The sequence below is a fragment of the Bubalus bubalis genome, chromosome 24 (genome assembly GCF_019923935.1).
Source record: "Bubalus bubalis isolate 160015118507 breed Murrah chromosome 24, NDDB_SH_1, whole genome shotgun sequence".
NCBI classification, from domain to species: domain Eukaryota; kingdom Metazoa; phylum Chordata; class Mammalia; order Artiodactyla; family Bovidae; genus Bubalus; species Bubalus bubalis.
In genome coordinates, this window is record NC_059180.1 from 40,163,347 (window position 1) to 40,181,340 (window position 17,994).

A 17,994-nucleotide genomic window follows, 5' to 3' on the forward strand; every position below is an offset into this window, starting at 1 on the left:
AGTGCAGATTTCTCTGGAAGGTCAGAGAGGAGGGCCCGGTGTTGTGTCTCGGTCCAGCGCTGTGGCCTTGGGCCTCCACTCTGCCCACCCAACTCAGGAGTGCAGACAATGACCCATAGCACACACTTGCCTCCCAAACCCTCTGCAGTGCCCACCCGAGGCCCCTCCCTTCTCCAGCTCCTTCCACCATTTCCTTGTCTCCAAGAGCAATGGAGCCTGTTCTTTCCTGCTGAACATTCCAAGATGTAGCTCCCTTTCCCTCAGCGCCACAGGCAAACTTAACCCTCACACTTGCTCCCTAAGCCCCTTCCTCCAGCCCTTCACTCCTTTGCAACTGGCCCATCTTCCTGTGGGGCTGAGGCCTCCGACATATCCGTCTAACAGAGAGAGGCCCCACTGCCTCCACTGAGCCCCAGAATCCCACAGGCAGGGTGGAGCGGCCACTCCCAACCCTAAGGGACAAACACCCACCCACCCCCACCAACAGGCCACAGGGTGAGGGCGGAACAAAGTCCCACTGTGAAGCAAAACTCAGAGACCAGGCGTATCCCTACGGGGCACACGTTTATCCAAGCCGCCGCCTCCGGGCTGAGGCCTCCACCTGGGCCGAGGCTCCCTCCGCTCTCTGGAGACCAGCTCCCCAGTGCCCAACCGACAGTGTCCAGCTGGGGCTGGGCATCCCCTCCAGCGGTGGTCCTGGGTCACGGCCTGGCCTCCTCCGCCTGCCACACCAGCTCGCCCGAGATGTAGGTGGCCCGGACGTGAAGAGAGTCGTCGAGCACCACGAAGTCTGGGTCAGAGGGGCGCGGTGAGAAAGGGGCAGAGGCAGGGCTGCTGCTGCCCCTACCACGAGGCTGGGGTGGGGGAACCAAGGCCCAGAACACAATTTCCGCAGGACACCCTGGCCCATCACAGACCAACTGAGGCCCCGGGAGCAAGGCTCCTGGCAGCAGAGGGCAGCCAACAGCGCTCCCACACACCCTTGCCAGGCCCATCTCTGAAGCCAGAAAGCCTGGCCTGCCTGATGGGAAAGGGGGGCCGGACCAAGGCCCTGGCCAGGCGAAGCCCCTGGGGATGGGGAAGCGCCTGCCTGCGGCCCACCTGCCCCCACCCCAGCCTTGTCCCAGGCTGCCCCCTGTTGGGCCCTGACCTGCGTCAGCCCCGAAGTCCAGGGTCCCCTTGCGCTTCTCCAGCCCCAGCAGCTGTGCTGGATGCAGGGACGCAGCCTCCAGAGCGGACTCCACACTGCAGCCTGCTTGGGGACACGGGTGGTGGTGACCATCCCCGACCCCCGGCTGGCTCTGCCACTTGACGGGGTGGGGGTGGGGGGGCAAGGGGCAGAGCACCGAATCCCGGGTGGCCTCACGGATGCCCGGGGTCCTACTTCCAGGAGGGGTGCTCTCCCTGGGAGGGGCTGAAGGCATCCGGGTCCAAAGTGTTTTGTGAGTGAACTCCCTGCAGGGCTGGAGTGGGGCATGGCGGCAAGAGGGCCCCCAGCAGGGTGCCCCCCAGCCTAGAACTTCAAGGTGTCCCCTCCCCCCAACCTGGGGATACTGCTGGTACCCCAATTCTCTCCAACCCCTGCTTCACTCCCCAAGCCAGGCCACCGCTGTCATCTGCCTCCTAACCCATCTCCCCGCTCCTCCAACCAGCGCCTTGGACCACAGCGCTCCCCCCAGCCCCCTGCCTGACACCCCAGGCCCAGGGGACTGCCTAGAGCTTCGCAGGGCCTGGCCTACCACCTCTCCCCAGACACCCACCCCTCCCCCCATAACGTGCCAACCCTGAAGCACAGCCCCCACCTCACAGCTCTGCAGCTACAATCTCACAGGCCCCACCCTTGGGTGCTGTGGCTCCAGGGCCAGTCGCTCTGGGTTCCGGCCCCCTGCTGGTTCGCACCGCCCTCTCCTGCTGACGCAACCTCCTGCAGGCGGGATCCTGGCCACATTCCTGGGGACCCCACCAGACACAGACCTTGGTGGTCCCTGCCTCCAGCCTCTTCCAGAGGCAGCCTCTGCCCCACCGCGGGGCACACACGTGGCACACCCCCCCCAGCCTCACTGACCTGTGGCCTGCAGGAAGTGCCGCACGCAGGTGTCCATCGGGGCAATGCTGCCGCTCAGTGTGTTGGTGCCTTGAGAACAGAGAGAGCAGGTTCTGGGGGCGAGTGGGGGGAAGGACACCAGGCACCCTGGGCCACCCTGGGGGTCAGCAGGGAACACCCAGGTGCTCATATCCCACCAGAGTGCCGAGGGGCTGACCTCACGCTTGCAGTGCTGGGGACAGGGGTCACTCACCTGCCACATAGGCTGTCAGCCCATCCACCTCCACCTCCTGCTGCCCCAGCGTGTGTCGGCCGTTGCCCAAGCCCAGTGCAGGGACAGCATCAGTGACCAGCACCAGCCCTGCAGGGAGAGGGGGACTCAGGACCTGCCCCACCTGGTCTTCCCGCCCATTCCCGCCCTGCCCTACTCTGCCACTCACCCTTGGGATGGGCCCGGTGGGCAATGCGCAGGGCGGCCGGGTTGGTGTGTATACCATCAGCGATCATCCCGTAGAAAATACGGCGGCCTGCGGGCAGCCGATCGCTGGTCAGGAGCCCCACGATGCCTGGGTCGCGGTGGTGGAACTGGGTGGGGGCGGGAGGGCGCGGTGAGTGACAGCAGCGCCCCGCCCCCTCCTCCCGAGCAGGCCCGGGACTTACAGGCAGCATGGCGTTGAAGAGGTGGGTGATGAAGGTGGCCCCACTCTGCACGGCTTCCTCCGCAGTCCCCAGGTCAGCCACCGAATGCCCTGTGGGGACCCAGACTCAGTCTCAGCTCTGGGAGCCAGGGCAGACACCCTGAGGCGAGGACAGCCTCCTCCTTACCTAAGGACACGCAGATGCCGAGGGACGTTAGCGCCCGGATCACCTCCTGGCTGTGGCCTAGCTCAGGGGCCAGCGTCACGATGCGGACATTGTCCAGGCCCCCGTACGTGGCCAGCACGTCTTGGAAAGCGTCGGCTTCAAAGGAGCGCAGGTGGGCCTCGGGGTGCGCGCCCCGCTTCTCCCGGCTGATGAATGGGCCCTCCAGGTGCACCCCTGGGGGGAGGGGAGTGGCTGGTTCTAGCACACCCCCCGCCCTGCGGCCCCAACCCTGGCCCCTCTTGCCTGCCTGCCCTCCCTCCCCAGTCGGGCATCTGGAAGACGAGGGGCTGCCAACAGGTCCCCAAGGACCCTCCCAGGGTAGGGGCGGGGAGAGGGGCGAGCCACTCACCGAGGACCCCTGCCCCATGGGGACCACCACTCTTCACAGGGATCTGAGGAAGGACCTGGGGGGAACCAGCTGTTAAAGCCCTGCCCCCAAGGCCCAGCACCCAGAGGTCACAGCCCAGCCAAGGTCAGAGGCCGGAGTTCAGAGCACAGCCCCTGCTGGCCTGCCCTCAGGTGTCAGAAGATGGTCAAAGGCCTCGACCAGGAAGCACAGCAATCCAGAAATGACCTAGGGACATGGGACTGGCCTGCCCGAGATGATCCAGAGGCGTGGAGACAGCGCCCAGGAAGGGGGCAGGAGAGGGGCAGCGGGGTCCTCAAGGTGGCCCCATCAGACAGCAGCCAGGACGCAGCGGACCGCACACCAAGGGCCTGGACCCAGCCACAGCGACCAGCCTGACGTCGCCCAGCTGCAGGCCAGGGAAGCAGGGCTGAGGCAGGAGGCGTGCACGCCATCCAGGCAGAGCGAGGGGCCGAGGCAGGGCTGAGTGGCCAGAGAGCTCAGGCGCCAACCGTGCGGCCACGCTGTGCCCGGGTCTGGACACCAGGGGCCAAGTCACCTGTGTGTGACAGGCGCTCTGGTGGCACATCTCAGAGGTGGACAGAGCAGGCAGGAGCCCCAGCCCACACCCGCCTTCAACGTGAAGGAGGACGGGGAATGGGGAGCCCGGGGACCCGGGCACCCTCTGCTGGAACCAGAGAGGTACAGGGATTTTCAAGAGGCTTACGCTCAGTGGGACAAAGACAACATGGAAATAGGCAGGCTGAGTCAGACGCCTGACGAGCAGCTGCCAGGCGGGCGTGGGCAGCCAGGGCAGCGAGAGCAGAGTGCTAAAGCTCCCACAGGAAGACAGGACGGATGGAACCTTCGTGGAACCCCCAAATCCTGAACCCAGAAGGAGACAACGGGCTGAAACTGTGGGGCTGAGTCAGCAGATCAAAAATCTAAGCAAACAAAGAAGGTGAACTCTGAGGAAAACAGAGCTGATAAATGAGAAAATGATGAGTCTTGATAATGGAATCAGAACCGCGGGAGACTCTGGGGAGGGTGGGGAGCTAGAAGGGCGTGAGACAGGGCTGGGGGCTGCCGAGAAGCTAACGCATATCTTTCCCAGCCCGTTTACGCTGCCCTAAACCAAAAAACAGGAGTGTTGGTACATCTTTTAGAGATATGGAGACAAGTTCCACAGGTTAGCCCAGTGGAAAGTGACCATCTCTTGGACAGAACTAGTGTGAGCAAAGGGCTGAAGTTTTTCCTAAAGAGCCAAATGATATACATAAATTCACTAAAGAGTTAAAGAGTGAAAACAAGAAAAAGAGATAATGACTGAGTTTTCCAGCATAGAGTTTTAAAAGACAAAGAAAGACCAAGTAGACAGAACAGACAGTCTTGAGGTGAGAGAATGAGGCGCGTGCAAAGCGGGAAGGCAGCGGAAAGGCCACAGCACAGAGGGCCCGGCTGTCGCACTGAGGCGCCTGACGCTGGCGCAGCGGGTGGCGGGGCTGAGGCGGAGGACACGGCGTGCTGCCCCTCCTCCTGGAAGGACAGGAAGGGCAAGGCCCCAGAAAAAGAGCAACTGGTCTGAGTGGACCTGAAGGACTTCTGACCAACTAGCAATCCAGTTTCACGCACTGTGAACAGGCCCCGGAGGAAGGCAGGCAGAATGGCAGGAGCAGTGCGTGGGGGCGTGCCCCTGAACAGTCCTGTGGCTTCTACGGCTATCACCTTGTATTAACATTTTCATACTCAAAGCCCTCCTCAGTTTCCTCCACAAATCCGTTTACTCCCTACCTCCCAAGGCATTTATGAGGGGTGACTGGTGCTCGGAAGAAAACGTTAAGATGGAAGCCCTACTGGCTGGAAACTCCTTCACTAAGGCAGGAGCCCCACACTCTGTATCAGGATCCTTGAAGGTGCTGCAGAAGTTGGGGGGCAACTCGGCTGCAAAGGAGCTGCAGGCGCCCTCTGCTGGGGCGGACAGAGCAAAGCAAAGGCCTTCCGGGCAGAACGCCTGGGGGCAGAGGAGGGAGCTGCCTGGGCTGGCCGCAGGGCAGTGGGACAGAGGTGGGTGATGTGCAGAGCCAGGCACCCGGGGAAAACACCCGGGCAGGACCCAGGGCTGGGACAGCTGTGGGGAGACTGGATAACAGCCACTATGCCCCCCTGATGGGGACCAGAGAGATGAGGACAAAGAATAAGGACGCAAGAGCGTGGATTTGTTCCCGGGTCCCGAGCAGGAAGATCACGGCCTGATGACTAAGGCAGAAAACAGAACTGAGGGCCAGTCTGCAGTGAGAAAATCAGCTTGGTTTTTGACACCTGACTCTGTGATAAGAGAGTCGGGGGAAATTTCCATAAAGATGTGCGCAGCTGACGTCTACAGGGGCTTAATATGAACCGAGTGTAGTGCTGAGCACACAACACTAATAGATGAACTCCGATGTTCTTCAAACCTTAAGCCTTGCTTAAGTTTTGACGAAACTGAGACTAGGAAACAAGAAATGGATGTCCCGTGTTGCTCAGCTGACAGATGAAGTCAGGAGGCTGGGACTGAACCCAAGAAGTGTGGCCAACCTCCCCCAGCCCTGGCTGTGAGTCTGCGCACACACCCAGATGGGGACCCCGTAGCAGACAGGCAATCTGGGATCCTGGGTTGGACCCTGTTCTGGAGAAAAACTACAGAACTAGGTCATAAAAGGTAGAGGAAAGGATAACGTGATTAACTTTGAGAACTCAAGAACTCTGTGCTATTCATGTAACCACAAGCTTTTAAAAGAGTTAAGTAGTACCAAATAAACAGGCATGATGTATGCCTACTACAGTTCAGAGAAACACAACAATACACAGAACAAGACAAGATGAAATATTACAACATGATAAAGAGCAAAACCAGAAAACCTGCGTACAAAGTGAAACTTCTTAAAGGAACAGTGGACCTTGAACAACTAAATCCCAAGACTTAAAGAAGTGATGATTAGCGGGTGTGGACGGGAGCAGCAGAGGAAGCCTGGGGTGGACAATGGGGCTCCTTTATGAAAGCTGTTCCCAGGAGCTGCCTGCCACGGACCAGTGTGGAGGAAGAGCAGCTAAGGATGTGGCAATCTGAAAGTCCCTGGGGCGGGGGGGACGGACTGGGTCGAGGAGGCGGTTTCTGGTGCATGGAGGCGGCCAGCGTGCAGGCTGCGTAGGGAGAAGGTGCTGAGGCTCGGAACGCGGAAGCCCGTGGGCACAGCTGCAATGGCAGACCAGGCAGAGCCACCTGGATGAGAAAGCCTGGGGGAAGGGGCCCCAAGCTCCGGGGGAAGAAGGCCAGCAGGTGAGGCCAGGCTCGAGTGCCAACGGGGTGCTGGTTGACCCGAAAAGATGAGATTTGAAAATCAAGAGGCCGGGTGCTCACGGGGCCTCCTTCCTTTGAGGCCGGGAGCCTGACCTCACCTTGTGATAAACCTCCGGTGGCGATGTGACCAACGTGGGGCAGAAAGAGGTGACTCCATGCGACAGGATCCTCCGGGCCACTAGGGCAACCCCCGAACCCACGTCCTCCGAGGCTTGTGAGAAGTCAACGCCAAATCCACCTGCGGACCCAGAAAAGAAGGGGTCGCCCAGGGCTCAGAGCTCCCCCTGGAGGTCTCCGCCCCGCGGGCCCGGGCCGCACCGTTGATCTGCACGTCGATGAAGCCGGGCGCCAAGATGCAGCCGCCGCAGTCCCGCTGCTCGTCAGCCACGCGCCGCTCCTCAAAGAACAGCTTCTCCGGGTCCAGGATGCGGCCCCCGCGCACCCAGAGGTCCTCCCTGCACACAGAGCGGGCGGGGGCTCGCGTCGCCGGCCCGGAGCCCGCCCGCGCCTCCCGGCCCTCACCCGCGCCCACCTGAGCAGCGCGCCACCCCTCAAGATGCGGCAGTTGGTGAACTGGATCACCGGGGCCCGCGCCGCGCCCTGCCCGCCGCGCATCCTGAGCCCAGCCGAGCCGGAGGCGCCGGGTTCCGGCCTGGCCCACGTGACCCTCAGCTGACGGAAGCGAAGCCACGTGATCGGCTCTCCCACGTGACCCGCGCGGCCCGCAGTGACGTGGCGGCGGCTTCAGCGCAGCCCGCGGCCCCTCCCTCCCGGCGCCCCGCCCCCGCGCCGGGGCCCAGACAGCGACCTACACACAGGCATCTGGTCACATCTGAGAGCTTTATTGGACACGGAGCGGCACCAGGGCCCACGGGCCCGGCACACTGGCCCGCGGCCCGGGGCAATCAGGGCTGCAGGAGGTGGTTCCATCCAACGGGTCTCAGGGTAAACGGTAACCGCACAACGCAACAACAGTCTACCTAAGGTTACTATAGAGTTGGGAGACGGCGAGCTGCTCCACAGACGTATGAACAGGTCAAATCTTTATAAATAAACATCCAGTGAAGAGAAAATGACAACTCTAATTCATCCTTATACACAGAGCACTCTAGGGCAGATGGGCGGGGGCGGCCGGAGGCCGGCGTCCTCACTGGTCAGGGCCGGGGTGGGGACTGGTGGGCCCAGATGTCCACAGCACGGGGCGGGGCGGGCAGGGGCGAGGCTGGGGCAACAGACGGTGGGCACTGGGACACTGCGCATTTACAAGACCGACTACTGGCAGGCGGCTGCCCCGTGCGTGTGTCAGGCTGTTCGTCGTGGAATGAGGAGGGGGTGGTCTTGACATCAATTGTATTCTGTGGCTGGCGGCCCGCAGGGCTACTTTGTGGAGAGGATAAGGGCGACTATGAGACCGTAGAGGCCGAGCACCTCGGCGAAGATGAGGATGAGGATCATGCCCACGAAGAGCCGCGGCTGCTGGGCGGTGCCACGCACGCCTGCGTCCCCCACAATGCCGATGGCGAAGCCTGCCGCCAGCCCGCTCAGGCCCACGCTCAGGCCCGCGCCCAGCTGAAGGAAACTCCTGGGGGAGAGAAGACACAGGAGGCATGTTGGTCCACCACCAGGAGGCAGCCGGCAAGGGACACCGCACCAGCAGCCCACCCAAGGCCCCTCCCTGCCCACGGCTTCCACCCAGGCAGGCAGCGGGGAGAGCCGGCCGGCCCTCACCTGTAGAGACTGATGCCGTCATTCAGGGAGTTGGCGATGAGGACTGCCACCACCAGACCATAGATGGCGATGATCCCCGCCATGACCACTGGGATGATGGACTTCATGATCATCTCTGGCCGCATGACAGACATGGCTGCGATGCCCGTGCCGCTCTTGGCTGTACCGTAGGCGGCGCCCAGGGCTGGCAGGAGAAAGTGAGGTGAGCCCAGAGAACCTGGGGCCAGGACCAGGCAGGCAGCTTTTGGTGTACTCCAGGGCCAACGCAAGTTCTCACCCCAAGGGCAAGAGAGCTGGAGGTGGCCTCTGGAAAGACCGGCCATAGGCCGGCACTTGGGGTCTCCTGTGCCCCTCCCCCGGAGGCCCTCCTGGCTGTCTGGCCTACCTGGGCTCTTTCGCTCCTGTGGAACCTCACCCCAGGCTCACCAGCACTCCCCAGGCCCACTAGACAGAGCCCACGCTCCCACAGAGCCTCAGACCCCCAAAAGAGGCACTGGGACAGGCTGCCCTGTCACGCTGGCACACAGGTAGCTGGTCCCCAGAAGCAGTGCAGATTCCAGGCTCGTTCCCAGGTCAGTAAAGGCCTGGAAAAGCACAAGCTGCGTATCTCAATGGCCCAGACGTCCACCCAGGGTCAGCCCACCAACCCTGGGACCACATCAAAATAGCACACAGAGCCCCTGCAGCGCAGGGTAAGGGAAGCTGGCCTGGCAACTCGCGCTCTAGGCCAGAGCTTCATCCACTCCCCGCCTGACCTGCGGTAGTCCCCACAGCTCCGGCCCCAGAACATGCTGCACCCAGCACTGGTATGTTTGAGAGCTCCATCAGGAAAGGTCCTGGCACACAGCAGGACCCTCGAGTTTGAGGAGAATCTCAACCAAAGACAGTCAAAGACGACAAAGGACAGGAAGAACAGTGGGGCTGTGACGTCATCACCCAGGCCGACCCCCAAGGACTCCGCAGACACCTCCGAGAAGCCCAGTTTCTCTGGTTGGCAGGAGCAGGTCTAGACACTGTGGGGTTCCCGTCTCCCCTGCCATCATCCCTCCTCCCTATTCCCAGGGTGGACTGCATTCCTGAAACCACCCCCCCCCCACCCCCGGCCTGTCCTCCGAGTCTAGAAAAACGTTTGCAAGCACAAGGGAAAGCCAGAGGGAGCCCAAGCAGGACACCTGACTGCTGCCTGCCCCCGAGGCGCCTCCTACCGAGCAGAGGCTGACCTGGGGCAGAGGTGGAGGGGCCAGGATGGTCGCGGACATTCCTCTGGACCTGACTCACCTAGCTAGGCAGTGAAAGATGACTAGTCTGCACTCACTGCAGAGCAGCGGTGAGGCCAGAGGGGCTCTGCACCTGATGAAGAGACAGATACGGCCCCTCCAAGCACAGCAACACATTCAGGAGAGTGGGGAGGTCTGGGGAAGGGCTTCATACAGGAGATAACTGAGCAGAGGGATGCCAGTGAGTTGGTGGACATAGAAAGATGAGGCAAGAGAAAGACGACGATTCCAGACCACATGGAGCAGAGACACTGGGCGGGGAGCAGAGGGAAGAAGTGGGCGGGGGCAGGGCAAAGGACCCGCATGGTCTCCTCCGCAGCCCTGTGTGCTCGGACATCTGGCCATCGGATGCTGGTCTTTATGAAGCCGTTCCTGGAGCAACAGGGCATTTTTTGGCTGCCTCCTGCGGGCGCAGAAGCACAGCAGGCCAGTGCTGGGGCTCCTTACTCAAGGGCAAGGGCACAGGCTGCTGCGTGGCGCTAGGTGAGACCTTAGAAGGAAGCCAGCATCCCAGGCAGTGGGCCCAGCAAGGCTGCAGTTGGCGAGTCAGCTAGTGAGCTGGGTTCATCCCCACAGAGGGCAGCACAGAGATTATGTGGCTGAGGGTGGGGAGCAACCAGAGGAACGAGGGGAAGGAATGGGAAGACTGTCAGAAGGAAAGCAGCCTGGCCTGGGCGGGCCTGGACACCAGCTCCACAGGCCAGGCCGGAAGCGGCTCTAGATGGTGCAAGACAGAAACCAGGAGACGGTTCTGCAGGCCCACCAGTAGGGAGGAAGTCATAGAGAAGACAGAAAGAGCCACTGACGAGCCTGCAGAAAACAGGACGAAGAAAGACTCTACAAGACTTGGGTCACAAATTAAGAAAAAAAGGGGAAGCTGGAATGGGAGACGGGGATCTGGCATGGACCTCATCCAATCCAGGCGGGCGAGGAGCATCTGAGCCAGGGCCAGCAGACACACTGCAGTCATCCTGGCAACACCTGAAGCCTGGCAACTGCAGGCAGGCACGAGGAGATGGATGAAGACAAGCCCTGGAGACACAGGCTCGAGAAAGAAATGAAACCAGAGTTTGACCCAACTGGACAAGTATAAAAAGTTGGTGACTGTACGGCCACAGTGAGCCGCCTATGCGGAGGGGAGAAGGATGGAGCTGTGTACAAGCCAACTAGAGCAGGTGGCCCCCCAATCCCCAGGAGCCTAGACCAGTGACACCCTATTCTCAGTAACTTTCAAAGGCCTGTTGGTGAGGGCTCCACTCAAAGGCACCAAGTAAGTTCTAGAAAGAGCGGGAAGCGATGCACCTGGTGACTGGAAGGCGGCCAGGAGCTGGATACAGAAAAAGGCTTGGGGGGAAACAAAGCCAGAATTCACATTCCATGTGGGCAAGGTTCTTGTCTTGTTCACTGATGTCCCCAAGTGTCTGGCACCCAGGAGTTCAACTGAGATTGGCTGAATGGCCAATGACAGACACGATCAACAACCCACAAGTGGCCAGGCACCGGCCCTGGAGGTATTCCGGAAGCAAACATCGAAAGAGACTGGAGAAAAAGGAGGCACAGACAGCTGTCCGCGGGCACAGGCAGCTCTGGAAGATGTGGAAATAGGGGCGGCACCTAGGGTGGAAGGGGAAGTACAGGCATTTCTCCCACCACAAATGACCCCTAACTCGCACATGATGGGAAGGGCAGGGCCCACTCAGCGGCTTGTGACCTGCGGCAGGCAGGCCCAGGCAGAGGGAGGTCCCCACGCCCCCACCCCACTGGTGTTTACAGTCAGCAGATATTGTTTGGAGTTCAATCCCTGCACATACCTGCACAAGAACCCTCTCCAGTCCCAGATAGGGTGGGGCAAGGCGAGTCATCAAAGCCCTAAGCCAGAACCCAAGGAAACCTGGACTAGACCAGGCCAAACCAGTCGGTGGGGCTGTAGGGGGGTCAGGACTCACTTCCCTGGATCCCACATCCCTGGCTGGGCCCAAGTGCTCATCTCCCAGAAAAGCCAATTTTCACTGAATTTTACACCCAAGACTGTTAAGACCCCACTTCAAAACTAGAGTGCCATCTAGAACCCTGGAAGGCCCCCTTCTCCATTCCTGGGGCAGCCCCTCCCAATTCCAGGCCTCAGGAAAGGGGAGAAAGGTCATTCATTCATTCAGGCCTGAAATGAAGACTCCTCCCCAGGAATAAAGCTCAATTCCCTCAACGCTGAGGCTCCACACTAACTCGCCCATCCAGACAAGCGTCCACACACAGTGCGGAGGCTGGCCTGTTCCCCGGACATCCACCCTGCGCCCTCGGCCTGTCTGACCCACCTCCACCCCTAGACTCCACTCCCACCTCTGAGTTCCTGCCCTGCTCTCAAGACCAACCTCTCAACCCATTTTTTCCTACCAACCCACACAGCCTAGTGTTGGCAAACACCGACAAGCCCTAACCGGAAGCACCTGTTTAGGTGCAGACCCACCTGAATGCCCCCCACTCCCGCTGCCCCATGGAGGCGGGGGGCAGGCCGCCACAAGGGCGAGGGCTGTGGACCTCGGCGGCGAGCACCCAAGGGCCGGCCCCTTGTGGGGGTAGCTTCCGAGGCGTGATGTCACACCTGCCAGCAAAATGGGGGGGGCGGGTGCGGAGCAAGCGCAGGACCGCGGGCCCCCACCCCGGTCTGCCCCCGCCTCTCCGGGGACTAAGATGGCAGCGGCGCCGCCGCCCCTCCCCCGCACCGAAGAGACCGGCTGGCAGGGGGCCGTCCGGGACACCCTGGGACTCACACCTGGGCCCAGTCAGCGGGCCCCACTCTCCAGACACCCGACGGCCCCTGCAGCCCTCAGGGTCCCGACAATCGCCCCCCGCAGTCACGTGAGACCCGGGACCCCCCCCCCAAGAGCTCGAAATTACGTCAGAATGACGTCACACGCCGAACCCCAGGGAGCAACAGGCACGAGCCCCGCGGGTCCCCCGTCTCCCGGGTCCCTCCTGCCACGGCGCTCACCGCTGAAGACCATGGCGGCTGAGGCACCCATGACCGCGAAAAAGGAAGCGTACTCGGGGTTGTTCTTGGTATCGGACATGTCTGCGGGTGGGGAGGGGGCGAGTTCAGCGGACCGAGGCCGGGGCGAGGTCGGGCCGGGCGCGGCGGGCGGCGGGCTGCGCGAAGCGAGCTGTCCGAAGGCTGCGAAGGCGACCCGGCCCGTCAGCCGCTGCGCTCTAAATACCAGCACCGCAGGACAAAATGGCGGCCGCGGCCGCATCACATGACCGGGGCCCCGCCCCTGCGGCCCGCACCACTCCGCGCGGGCGGGGGGGGGCCGCGGCGGGGACGCCGAGCGCCCCGCCCCGCCGGCCTGCACCCCAGCGCGCCGCCTCGCGCGGGCCTCCGCGGGCGCCCCTGGGATCCCGCCGCGGTGGGCCCGTCCGGTCGCAGGGCCGGGGCGGAGCGGGGCGCGCCTAGATTAGCATACGGGGAGGGGCTCGCGGCGCCCCGCCTTTTCTGCGACTGCACCGCCCCGCGGGGGTTCGGTTCCGAACGTCGCTTTCCTCTACGGTTGCCGTGTGGAGCCCGGCCGCGGGGTTCTAACGGTCCAGCCCGCAGGGACTCAGGACTGCGGTCTACCCCCGACGTCCTCACACCCTCCGGGGTGACCTGAGGGCGGAGCCGGAGTCCTGTGTCCCCGGTAGCGCCGCCCCCAACCACCCCCGTCCCCTGTCGACCCCGTCTCCAGTCTCTTCCAAACCCGCCGGCCCCCCGGCCTAGCAATTCGGGATTTCTCCCGTGGCTTCTGAGGAAAAGGAGGCCCCTACCCTGTATCTGTGCCCTCATTTGCATCAGGGACCTAGACTGCTGTTTTGGAGAGGTTGTCTCTACTCCTCAGCTTGTAGGCACGGTTGGTTTGAAACCCTGCACGACCTATGAAGTCCTTCCCGGATGGCTACATCGTCTGGGGTCCCTTGTCCTGTCTGTACCCACAGCAAGCCCACGAATCCAGGGCTGCCCTTGTTTCTGGAACAGCAGTAAGTGGTTCCCTCTGAGCCTAGCAGACCGTCTGGCCTGGGGCTGGGACTGCCCTGATAATCTCATGTGGCTATCTTGGTACCCGGACTGGCTGCCTTATCTCTGCCCACCAGCTCTGGTTCCCTCTGCCCTTTCATCTGGCCCATTTCAGGAGCCCTGGGTGACTGCCATCTGATCCTGGGTCTCCCTTGAGCCCCACCCCTTGCCCTGACATTAAAGCACTCTTCGTGAACAGCCGGAGCTATAGCAGTCATCAGCTTTCTCCATGTGGGCGGTGGGGTCACTACCTCTGGCCTGGCCTTCCCACTGGACCCATCTTCCACACCAGGAACCTGCCTCATAGCCTCTTGTCCACCGTGAGGCTGGGTCTGCACCACCCCCAGCACCAAACTTGCAATCCTTGAGTGCCATTTCTGTCCTGTTTCCAAAGACAGGAGGCCGCCATTCGGCTTGAGCCCTCCCCACTGCCCTCCACCGCCTGACTCTGACTTCTGGAAAGATGAATCTTCGCTCAGTGTCTCCAGCTCCTCCCCAGCCCGCTGCCTTGGCAGGTTGCTGGTGACCAAGCTGACAGTTTGTTAGGCTCTCTGAGGGGCCTGTCTGCTGCCTCAGCCTGCTGTCCGCCTCCCTGCCCCTCCACTCTCTCTAGTTCACCCCCACCTGCCCTGCTGCCCGTGGCCTTCCTCGAGTCACAAGGAGAAGCAAAGACGGGCCCAGGCACTGAAGCCTCAGCGTCTCTGCAGGTTCTGGGTGTTTCCAGGGCTCCGCCTGCCATGCCCTGGGTGATCACCCATATATTTCCACACCTGAAGCCATCCGGGCAAGTGCATGCCTGAATGCCTGCCCCAGGCCCAGCCCCCATAACTCCAGGCACTCAGGGTCCATAGCCCAGAGCAGGGAGCTAGCACGGCTGGGCGGGGGGAGGCTGCATGCTGGAGCAGAATTCAGACTAAGGAAAGGAGGTGCAGGACAGCTCCCCTCGGACAACTGTACAGCCAAATGCATGGTGTTGGCAGAGCGTGCTAACCCCTCCATGGCTGAAGTCCCGAGACTGGGAGGCCAGGGAGACCGTTCCCTCCATGGGCGCAGAGGGCAGCTCGGCTCTGCTCACTGTCTTCTAGTTTTCTGCCCAAGTTCTGGTGTGAAAGGTCCCAGTGGATCTCCAGTGGGCCACTGACACCTCAAACTGAGCTCACCTCCCCCCACGTCACCAGCGGCTTCCCCTTGGGTTATTTCCATTTCCAGCAAGAGGCACAACCAACCATCCAGGCAGCCGCCTCACCAGCAGCCTTCGAGTCATGGCTCACTCTTCATTACTCACCAGGCCCTGAGGTTCTGTGGCTTCCCAGCTCTCGGCTGTCTCCCACCCCAGCGCCGCCACCCCTCAAGCGGGCCTTCACTTCTGCGCTGGGTCTCCTCACAGCCTCTCACCTGGCTGCCTGCCCAGTCTTCCCCACCCTGTCTCAGGAGATCTTCCTAACTGGTACATGGGACAAGTCTCTCGGGACTCCTTCACCATCCCCCTAAGCACTGGGGGAGGGGACGCATTATCTAATCCTCATAATGATCCTTTGAGGAAGGTTTCACCGTTACCCTCATCCTGTGGACAAGGAAGCAGGTCTAGGAAGGTGAAGCACTTTGCCTGGTGTCAGCCAGCTAGCGAGGAGCGGAATTGAAACTCAAGCCCCGCTGGTTGAGTGTGGCCCGTGCAGCTGTCTACACCACCTGCTTTCTGCCTGAGAGGTCAGGGAGTGTCTGGTGACCAGTGACATACTCAGGAGGGACCCAGGTCACCTTCCCTTTGGCCTCCCAACTCCAGGCAGGCCCTGGGGGTTGGGGAAGGTCCAGGGAATGTGGAAGGGACTGGTTAGGGACGCACACCTCTGCCTTCTCCCCGCCAGCTGTGCGGCCCATGGTGTGAAGTCACAGCATCACAAGCCGCTGGCCTGTCCCAGTAAGGGTGGGGATTTCCAGGAATAAAGAAGGAAGTGCTGGGACTTCCGTGGTGGTCCAGTGGCTAAGACTCTGCGCTCCCAATGCAGGGGGCCCGGGTTCAACCCCTGGTCAGGGAACTGGATCCCACATGGTGCAACTAAAGATCTTGCGTGCCACAACTAAGACCAAACACAGCCAAATAAATGAAAGGAGGGGCTTTGGGAAAATCAAGCCAGAGACCCTGGTAGGGAGAGGTATACAGAGAGGTGGGGTGGAGTCCTGACTTCCCTGAGGGTTCTAACGGAGGTGAGCAAACCCACTGTCTGCACCGGAAGACAGTAGGAGAAAGCCAGTGACACTTTGCAGAGGAAGGGCTTCCCTGGTGGTGCTAGCGGTAAAGAACCCGTCTGTCAATGCAGGAGCTGCAAGAGATGCCACTTCGATCCCTCGGTCAGGAAGATCCCCTGGAGGAGGGCACGGCAACCAACCTACACCAGTATTCTTGCCTAGAGAAACCCATGGACAGAGGAGCCTGGCGGGCTAAGGTCCATAGGGTCAGAAAGAGTCAGACACGACTGAAGCGACTTAGTACACAGTACACACGTATCACTGCACACAGGGAAGGGGGAGGATGGCTGGGGGGACAGAGACCGGGAATATAGTAGCAACGGGCCGCAAATGATTGGAAAACTGAACTTATCCTGAGGAAGCCCATTTCAAGGAAGAAAGAAGAGAGTCCTGCAGCCTGACATGACATGGCAACTTAATCAAGAAATCAGGAAACCCAAGAGGGTGTATCCAGCTAGAGTGCCCTCTCCCAGTGGACAAGCCTGTTCTTTTGAGTAGCGATGAAGACACACCAGAGGGTGTGACGCTGAGAGGGCGCTGGGCCCTGGTGACCTGGCTAGATAAGAGCCATGTGTGGCCCAGGCGAGGTTGGGAGGAGATGGAAGAAAAAGTATAGTTGTGCTATCAGAGGGGGAGGGGTGGGAGAAGTAAGATGATTTTTGGAGTATAATTTAAATAATTGGAGCTCACAAAATGATACACTTTTTTTTTTTTTTACATAAAAAGTTGTCCTCTATACAGGCAGGTCGAGGCACAACTTGGGCAGCCAGCCCTGCAGGGGAAACTGTATCCCCCAAGCGACTCCAGCTGGATGTCAGGCCCTGAGAGAGGCAAGAGGTGGAGGAAGGGGGTGACCCCAGAGATGGAGCAGCCCTCCTCACCCACCAGAGCCTTGCGGGCTGCTGTGACAGGGCCTGATTCTTCTTTTTAGCTGAGCTGAGCCGAGCTGCTTAGCTCCCCCACCAGAGATCAAATCCAGCCCCCCTGCAGCGGGAGCGCCGAGTCTAAGCCACTGGACCTGCAGGGAAGTCCCAGTCTGATTGATTCTCCACTCTTGTGACAACCAGACTGGCAGCAGGCAGGGAGCCGAGGGCTGGTGCTGACCGCCAGGGGGCGGTGTGCGGCTCTTTGCCCAGGGCCGGGGCCGGGGGAATCCTGTGGGTTTACAGTAAACCTCGGCTGGGCGCGGGGAGCAGGTTCGCAGAAAAGATGTCGAATGAATCCTCAGCCCTGGGTGCCCAGGAGGGCACGGTCTGTGTGGGCTCAGCACTCTGAAGGTCAGCACGACCTTCGCCTGCTCCAACAGTCAGCCTTCGGCCCTAAGCCACTCGTCTGGCCCCTGTTGAGCATCTACTGCGTGTGGGCGCTGAACTAGACTCTGGGGATACAGAGGAAGGGAGCTCCCACTTTACCTGGGTGTGTGTGGGTGGGTGGTGGGGGGCGGCTAGGCACGGACAGTGAGCTCCCAATGCCAAATCAGCGACAAAGGAGGGAGGGGCCCGCGAGGCTCAGACAGCCCCCAGCAGGTGATCTCTAAATGAGGGCTTAAAAGATGAGGAAGGTTTGAGCAAAGGAGAGACAGGATCCTCCTGTCTGTGCTTGAAATTACAGACCATCCAAACCACAGAAAGCTGGGCAGCTGCTGGCGAGATGGGAGCCGGCCGGTGAGCCCTGGGGTGCCAGGTGACAGGCAGCTGGCTGGGGAGAGTGCACGGGGCAGTCGGTCCCCACCGGAAGTGCATGCAGGGCTGCTGGAAGCAGTGGGCCCCGGGGCTTCGGGACCCTGGGGCCCTGTGGGTATTCCCATGCTGGACCAATTTTCTATGAGGGGCACGTTGCACCGTTTTAAAAAACCAGGAGACGGAGGAATGGGGAACAAGTGTTTCAATGAGTTCCCTTTTTGGGGGGATGAAAACAGGGAGCTAGGTGGAGGCGGTGGGTGCACAGCACTGTGAAGGCCCTGAGGGCCACTGCTCCTCACTCCCTTTCAAGGCAACCATCTTAATGTTTAAAGAGACAGTTAAACAAAGCACTTCCATGGCTGGCTGCAGGTGGGAGCTCAAGCTGGGGTTACCCTGCGCCCGGCCCAGAGGGGGTCCGCGCGAG

General features: G+C 61.1%; 2 protein-coding genes across 4 annotated transcripts; both read right to left on the reverse strand.

The window, feature by feature from the left end:
• Window positions 1–547: 547 nt before the first annotated feature.
• Window positions 548–7,333, reverse strand: AMDHD2 (amidohydrolase domain containing 2). 3 transcript variants are annotated; one of them, XM_025275500.3, is made up of 11 exons: window positions 7,124–7,284; window positions 6,910–7,046; window positions 6,690–6,829; window positions 3,258–3,312; window positions 2,870–3,082; window positions 2,705–2,793; window positions 2,485–2,629; window positions 2,298–2,405; window positions 2,066–2,134; window positions 1,151–1,252; window positions 548–790 (listed from the first exon to the last, which is right to left on the reverse strand). In XM_025275500.3, the coding sequence occupies exons 1-11, from the start codon at window positions 7,204–7,206 to the stop codon at window positions 702–704; spliced, it is 1,230 nt and encodes a 409-aa protein (XP_025131285.3). In that variant the 5' UTR covers window positions 7,207–7,284; the 3' UTR covers window positions 548–701. The 3 variants fall into 3 exon arrangements, with proteins under 3 accessions (XP_025131285.3, XP_025131287.3, XP_025131286.3); XM_025275502.3 differs by having other exon boundaries at window positions 732–854; XM_025275501.3 differs by lacking the exon at window positions 548–790 and adding an exon at window positions 1,803–1,950 and having other exon boundaries at window positions 1,145–1,252; window positions 7,124–7,333.
• Window positions 7,334–7,412: 79 nt separating this feature from the next.
• ATP6V0C (ATPase H+ transporting V0 subunit c) lies at window positions 7,413–12,832 on the reverse strand. The gene is made up of 3 exons (XM_006059709.4): window positions 12,586–12,832; window positions 8,320–8,503; window positions 7,413–8,173 (listed from the first exon to the last, which is right to left on the reverse strand). Exons 1-3 carry the CDS (start codon window positions 12,662–12,664, stop codon window positions 7,969–7,971), a joined length of 468 nt encoding a protein of 155 aa, XP_006059771.1. The 5' UTR covers window positions 12,665–12,832; the 3' UTR covers window positions 7,413–7,968.
• Between the last annotated feature and the right edge of the window lie 5,162 nt (window positions 12,833–17,994).